At 42.5% G+C, this 8,024-nt stretch overlaps 1 protein-coding gene across 1 annotated transcript in view; it reads right to left on the reverse strand.

Moving 5' to 3' along the window:
- Positions 1-414: 414 nt before the first annotated feature.
- Positions 415-8,024, reverse strand: part of TBC1D13 (TBC1 domain family member 13) — a 34,091-nt gene continuing 26,481 nt past the window's right edge. Inside the window, exons 10-11 of the mRNA XM_075324971.1 lie at positions 4,270-4,362; positions 415-4,187 (exon numbers count right to left, since the gene is read on the reverse strand). Of these exons, the coding sequence (XP_075181086.1) occupies positions 4,116-4,187; positions 4,270-4,362 (165 nt within the window). The 3' untranslated portion in view covers positions 415-4,115. The remainder of the gene's footprint in view (positions 4,188-4,269; positions 4,363-8,024) is intronic.

Raw genomic sequence — 8,024 nt, forward strand, 5'->3', positions numbered from 1 at the left:
TGATTTGTGCCGTACATGTATGGCGGATGTCAAGAAGGGGTTAAATGCATGTATTTCAGGGTAAAAAAAATTTGCAATTGGGTTTCATTTAAAATTTAGCACCACTTGGATTTGACAGGGTCTATATTTCCCTGCACATGGAACGTGGAGCTCACTGACAGATTCTTTTTTCCTCCTTCTGCAGCAATAGACAGTGCAAACAACAGCTATTGTGCAAACGTTTTAATGGAATCCAATTGTAAAAAATGATCTTTTTAACCCCATTTCCATGTATATGAGAAAGATAATCATCCCGAAAAGGTGAGCATTAGTCCCGATCATGGAGCCATGCAAACACGGCGGCGACCGACTGATAAACCAGCGCAACGCGAAGAATCATCCAATTTGGCAGCAAAATTAACATAGAAACAGAGAACAGAAACCAATTTATTGGCGCCCATCATCACATTGTACATTTTAGGTCTTGACGCCCAAATCTGAACACATATACAGAAAGAAGAAGGATCACAAAAACAAATATTAATACAAAAAAAAAAAAATATGAACAATTCAAAATATAAAAAGGTCCCATAGCACAGATCCCCTTATAAATGGCAGGAGTTGTGTCCTCGATCTACATTAATGAGAGATCAGGTTTGTGCAGATATTTAATACAACTCAGGTTTAGATCTCTGTCCCCAAATATTCTAATTCATCGATATGTGCAGTCAATGGTAACGCAGGCGTGAAAGCGGCAGATGAAGGCGACTTTTAGGGTACGAGGTGCTCCACTATGGAGAATGGCGTATAATTACCACTGGGCACTGATTGGAGTCATGCATGATCAACCATTATGAAACAAAAAAAAATGAAAATAATATATGTGTACCTTATATTTGAATGACTGCGAGACAAGGAGACACTACTATCTGTCCCTACTTTATTTACTGAAGAATACAGGGGAAGTAGTGCTATCTTTGCCTGACTAATAGTACTGCCTCCCCATCTCTCCCTATTAGTCAGATAGGCAAAGATAGCACTACTTCCCCTGTATTCTTCAGTAAATAAAGTACGAACAAATAGTACTGTCACCTTGTCTCTTAGTTACTCAAAAAGGCTCAGATAGTACTGCCTCCCCATCTCTCCCTATCTGAGCCTATTTGAATGAAGGAGAGACTAGGAGACAGTACTATCTGTCTAAACTTTATTTACTGCAGAATACAAAAGGTGGTTGTGCTATTTTTACCTATCTGAATTATAGGGAGAGATGTGGAGGCAGTACTATCTGAGCCTTTTTGAGTAACTAAGAGACAAGGTGACAGTACTATTTGTTCGTACTTTATTTACTGAAGAATACAAGGGATGTAATGCTATCTTTGCCCATCTGAATTATAGGAAGAGATGAGGAGGCAGTACTGTCAGAGCCTAGTTGAATTAAGGAGAGACTAGGAGAGAGTACTATCTGTCCAAACTTTATTTACTGAAGAATACAAGGGAGGTAGTGCTACCTTTACCTATCTGAATTATAGGGAGAGATGTGGAGGCAGTACTATCTGAGCCTTTTTGAGTAACTAAGAGACAAGGCGAGAGTACTATTTGTTCGTACTTTATTTACTGAAGAATACAAGGGACATAATGCTATCTTTGCCCATCTGAATTATAGGAAGAGATGAGGAGGCAATACTTTTACAGCCTAGTTGAATAACGGAGAGACAAGGAGACAGTACTATCTGCCTCTTTATTTACTGATGAATACAAGGGAGGTAGTGCTATCTTTGATTATCTGACTTATAGGAAGAGATGGGGAGGCAGTACTATCTGAGCCTATTTGAATGATGGAGAGACAAGGAGACAGTACTATCTGTCCCTACTTCTTTTATTGAAACTAAAAGAGAGGTTGTGCTGTCTTTGCCTATCTGAATTATAGGGAGAGATGGGGAGGCAGTACTATCGGAGCATTTTTGAGTAACTAAGAGACAAGGCGAGAGTACTATTTGTTCATACTTTATTTACTGAATAATACAAAGGACGTAATGCTATCTTTGCCCATCTAAATTATAGGGAGAGATGGGGAGGCAGTACTACCTGTCTCTTTATTTACTGAAGAATACAAGGGTGGTTGTGCTATCCTTACCTATCTGAATTATAGGGAAAGAAGGGGAGGCAGTACTATCTGAGCCTATTTGAATGATAGAGAGACAAGGAGACAGTACTGTGTCCCTACTTTATTGAAGACTACAAGAGAGGTAGTGCTATTCTTGTCTATCTGAACTATAGAGATGGGGGGGCAGTACTATCTGAGCCTTTTTGAATGCCAGAGACAAAGACAGTACTACCTGTCCCTACTTTATTTACTGAAGAATACAAGGGAGGTGATGCTATCTTTGCTTATCTGAATTACAGGGAGAAATGGGGAGGCAGTACTATCTGAGCCTATTTGAATGATGGAGAGACAAGGAGAGAGTACTATCTGTTCCATCATAATTTACCAAGAAGACAGTGCAAATTATGCCTTAATTTTCAGTTGAAGACTAGAAGGCAGCATAACCAAAACATAAAGACTCGTGCTTTATAGATGCTTTTTATAGCTCCTGACTGGCAAAGGTTTTGTTCACATTTGCGTCATGGTTTCCATTACAAGCAATAGTGCAGTGGTTCCTCCAGTGAAATTGTACCCATCTAGTATAGATTTATCACGATATTGCACTCGTCCCTATTTTGATCATTCAGCCCCTTTAAAGAGGTGTTCCCATAAAAAAAAAAAAAATCAACAGGTCACACATCCATCAAAATCGGAGTGTGCTCTAACGGCAATACCCGGTCCAACCGCTGGGTATGCCGACCTTAGCTAACTGCGCCTTAGGCGGACATAAAAGAGGTGGGTTCACTGCTCGGGGGGACCCCGTTCCTGAACCAGAGTGGAGCTAGCAATCAGTGGTTCCTGCTCCAGACTATGCATTATATAGACTAGTGCCATGTAATACTAAATAGCGCCTCTAGTGGCCATTGCAAAAATGATAATAGGTCATAGCCTTCTGCTGACCAACGCGCGTTTCGGGAACAAACCCTTTTCGGAAAACGATTTCCTAGACTCCTGAATGGTAAACGTTTACAACAAAGGCAACACTATAGAGAAGTGGGTCAGGGCCATTCTGGAGCCTGAACAGGTTGGGCTAATAGCAGCCGCCATGTTGGTTGCCAGTAAGCCCTCTAGGGTGACTAAGAAAACAGAGATGAAGGGGAAGAAAGTGGCATTGAGCTTTTCTGATATTCTAGTAAAGTGTATCATAGCGATGTGACGCCCAACATTTGGACACGGACGGTCTATCCTAGTAATAAGATACCGATGTCCATCTCAAGACATTCCCAAGGATCCGTTACTTGACATCTATGTCTTTTTTTTTTCTCCCTGGTGTAAATGCTGCCGTTCTCCTAAATCCGGCGTCGTAGCTCATTTAATTCTGCGCCTCTCTGTTCCAGAGATATCGTCCCTTCTCTCTGTGGGTGCCCATTTAAAGACCACGCCCACTTGGCTAACAAGCCTAGATTTCTAATCGAGGCCATATCTCAGGAACGGAGAGGCGCAGGAACAAAAGAAAAACATCACCGGATTCAGGAGAACAGCGGCATTCACACCAGGTAACAAAAAATAATATTTTTAATATGTGACAAATCCTCTTTAAAAGGGAAAAAGCTTTAAATAAAAAACTCACAAACATGAAAAATAATTGGCAAACAACATAAAATCAGTTTCATTTCTCTGCAACATGACATTAATCAACACTTATGTAACTATTGGGGGTCTCAGGCGCCGGGGTCCCGAGGCGGGAGGCAGCTTTGTCACACTGTGGGCTTTCCCTTGGTGGTCCAGGTGCTACAAGTGTCATCCGTAACAGTCTTCCATCTGTTCAGGAAGCTCCTTCAGTGCCCAAAAAGGTCTATAGTGCATCAATTGGTCACCAGGAGGCCGCAACGTAGGCACGAGTGAGCGCGAGGATGTCCAAACATAATGCCCGTCGTGTTATCGAGGTCCAAACCGCTCCGGGCAGGAGTGTACAAGGCAAGACTCGTGTCCATGTAACAGGTGGCCTCTAGGATCGGCTCTTGGAAGGAACCAGTGACTTCAACGCACCATCTTATTTGGAGTCTTGAAGTTCCTTGGCTTTCTTCAAGATTGGAAGAACATCTCCGTCTGAGAGCGGGTAATCCTGGGGTGAGGGGGACAAAGACGTATGAGATCTCATACAAATGTTACTTTTAATTCACCCTTCCCGTGTGTGATGGCCTCACCTGGAGTAGCCTCATATTCACGGTGAAGTCCCCCTCTAATAACTGCTCACGGATTAATCTGCGGCAGAAGAACAAATCAGATGATGGAGCGATCTTTAGGGTAATGATCAGCAGAGGAACGACAAGTTTTTTGGAGCCAACGTCTACACATTTATTCAGAAATTGGCTTTTTTTTTTAAGTCATTTTTGGCCTTAAAAGGGGTGGTTCAGTTCTCTACAGTAATGACCACATCTCTGTAAAACTAAATACCTTGTGTTGCCAATTCAGCCTCTGAGCGGCGCTATTGCGATCCGCTCTTCCCCATGGCGTGACCCTCCTGGGCTCTGTGACCTCCGAGATCTGGTGATGTCAGGTCAATTTCCAGTTGACCCATCATCACTGACGCCGGCCTCAGTTTTCCTGAGTTACTGGGCTGCGGGCGGCATTCCGCCGCACATCACAGCCCAGCATCTTGCGTGCGCTCTCCACTGCTGAGTTCCGCAAACAGGAGTGATGAGGGGCTGTGACAAATGCTGTAATGCTACCCACAGCTCAGTCACTCAGGAAGACACGGGCCGGCCGCGGTGATGTCAGGTCAACTTCCAGTTGACCCATCATCACTGACGCCAGCCTCAGTCTTCCTGAGTGACTGGGATGGAGGCAGCGTTTTGCCGCACATCACAGCCCAGCATCTTGCATGTGCTCTCCTTCACTGCTGAGTGCCGCAAACCGGAGTGATGAGGGGCTTGTGACGAATGGTGAAACGCTGCCCACAGCTCAGTCACTCAGGAAGTCACGGGCTGGCCGCGGTGATGTCAGGTCAACTTCCAGTTGACCCATCATCACCGACGCCAGCCTCAGTCTTCCTGAGTGACTGGGATGGAGGCAGCGTTTCGCCGCACATCACAGCCCAGCATCTTGCGTGCGCTCTCCTTCACTGCTGGGTTCCGCAAACAGGAGTGATGAGGGGCTGTGACGAATGGTGAAACGCTGCCCACAGCCCAGTCACTCTGGAAGACTCGGGCCGGCCGCGGAGATGTCAGGTCAACTTCCAGTTGACTTAACATCACTGACACCGGTCTCAGTCTTCCTGCGGGCAGCGCTTCGCCGCACATCACAGCCCAGCATCTTGCGTGTGCTCTCCTTCACTGCTGAGTGCCGCAAACAGGAGTGATGAGGGGCTGTGACGAATGGTGAAACGCTGCCCACAGCTTAGTTACTCAAGAAGACTTGGCCGGCTGCGGTGATGTCAGGTCAACTGAAAAGTTGACCTGACATCACTGGGTCTCGGAGGTCACAGAGCCGGGGGGGGGGTGATCACGCGATGGGGAAGAGCGGACCGCGATAGCGCCACTCACAGGCTGAATTTGCAACAGAAGGTATTTACAAAAAGCTGTCCCTATCAGTTTTACAGAGATGTGGTCACCACTACAGAGTACTGAACCACCACTTTAAAGGGTTACCCCAATCATCTAAAGTTATTGGTGAGTGAGGGTCTCGGCAGTCAGCTGCCCACAGACCCGCAAATTATTCATGGAAATAACCCTTTAACTACTAAGAGAATTTTTGTCCATTTTTGTCTTTTCCACTTTGTTTTATTTTAAACGGAATTTTTTTTTTATTCTATTTTTTTTTAGGTATTTATTTTTTTTACTAGGCATCACTTTGTGACTAATTATAAATTATTCAGTATGGAATAAAGCATAAAAAAAATACACCATTTATTGTTAAAATAAAAAGCGGGCTTAACTTTATTGTATGTGTCATGGGTGTGAAAATATATAAAGTGTGTTCTTGCTGTAGGGATTTTTCCAATTTAATTTAATAAAATGCATTTATCCTAAAAGTTTTTTTTTTATATTATTATTAATTTATTTTTTTAATTCATCATTTTTTTGCATCATTAATTTAATGTACTTTTTATTTAACCCATTACTTGCCAAATTAGGACTTTTCAATTTTTTTTTTATTAAATGACAGATTTTTAATAATTTGGGTCCTAATGAATCACAAACTTAGAAGCAAAAGATTAGGTGTCCCAAATAAAGGACATTGGTAGATAGGTTAATACTTTACGCTTAAGATTTTTTTTTATTCATTATTATTATTTCTAAACATAACGCACTAATGTATCGGAGCACTATCGTACCCGGGTTGATATGAACTAGACAAAGGGAACTCCCTTCTCTTTGGGGATGGGGGTTACTTGGCACTTAAAGGGTTATTCCCATCTCCAAGATCCTATCCCAATATGTAGTAGGTATAATAGCAAAAACCTCCAATTAGAAGTGTAGTATAGTTCTCCTGATTAGCCATGTCTCTTACCTCATGTGCAGGGCATTGCAGCTTAGGTATCCATGGTTACATCCACTCATATAGTGACAGTTGTAATCATGGATGCCTAAGCTACTGCAATGCCCTGCACATGAGGTAAGACACAGCTAATCAGGAGAACTATACTACATGTCTCTTACTTCATGTGCAGGGCATTGCAGCTTAGGTATCCATGATTACAACTGTCACTATATGAGTGGACATAATCATGGATATCTAAGCTGCAATACCCTGCAAATAAGGTAAGTGACATGGCTAATCAGGAGAACTATACTACATTTCTAACTGGAGGGATTTGCTAATAATATTATTACACCTACTACATATTTGGCTGGAATCTTGGAGATGGGATTAACCCGTTAAGGCAAGTGGGCTCGGACAGGTATGCTGCAAAGCAGGTAACACATCAAACATGGAGATACAGTAAAGTGATAGATACTATCACATGGGTCGAATTATCAAATTAAAGGGGAGAGGGGATATTCAACTGCAATAAATTATACTCCTATCTTTTAGAGCGATGGCGTCATCCACTTCGACCGCCAACGATCCCTTGGACAGACCACGTTCATCCTTCTTAGAATGGAGAAGTATCCACGCACAACCGCCGCTCCATTCATTCCATATAGGACTGCAAGAGAATGGTGGAGAATACAGACCCATATGGAATGAATGGCGCGGCGGTCAAGCAAGCGCAGGACGGCTCCATTCTAACTGGGATGAAAGTGCCTCATTCTGGAGATCGTGGGTCCCAGAGGACGGAACCTCACCAATGTAAAGTTATCATTTAAAAAAAAAAAATTATATATATACAGCGAGAGAAAGAGAAAGAGAAAGAAAGAGAGAAAGAGAGAGAAACAGAGAAAGAGAGAGAAACAGAGAAAGAGAGAGAAACAGAGAAAGAGAGAAAAAGAGCGAGAAAGAAAGAGAGCGAGAAGAAAGAAAGAAAGAGCGAGAGAGAAGAAAGAGAGAGAAGAAAGAGAAAAAGAGAAAGAAAGAAAGAGAAAGAAACAGAAAGAAAGAGAGCGAGAAGAAAGAAAGCAAGAGAGAGAGAGAAAGAGAGCGAGAAGAAAGAGAGGAAACAGAGGGGAGAGAGAAAGAAAAAAGAGAGAGAAGAGAAAGAAACAGAAAGAAAGAGAAAGAGGAGAGAGAAAGAGCGAAAGAAAAAGAGAAATAGAGAGAAAGAGAGAAAGCGAGAGAGAAAGAGAGAGAGAGAAAGCAAAAAAGAGAGAAGAAAGAAAAAGAGAAAGAAACAGAGAAAGAAAGAGAAAGAGGAGAGAGAAAGAGCAAAAGAAAAAAGAGAAAGAGAGAAACAGATAAAGAGAGAAACAGAAAGAAAGAGAAAGAAAGAGCAAGAAAGAAAGAGAGCGAAAGAAAAAAAGAAAGAGAGAAAGAAAGAAAGAAAGAGAGAAAAAGAGAGAAAGAAAGAAGAGAAAAAGAA

This window comes from Anomaloglossus baeobatrachus, chromosome 9, assembly GCF_048569485.1.
Source record: "Anomaloglossus baeobatrachus isolate aAnoBae1 chromosome 9, aAnoBae1.hap1, whole genome shotgun sequence".
NCBI classification, from domain to species: Eukaryota; Metazoa; Chordata; class Amphibia; order Anura; family Aromobatidae; genus Anomaloglossus; species Anomaloglossus baeobatrachus.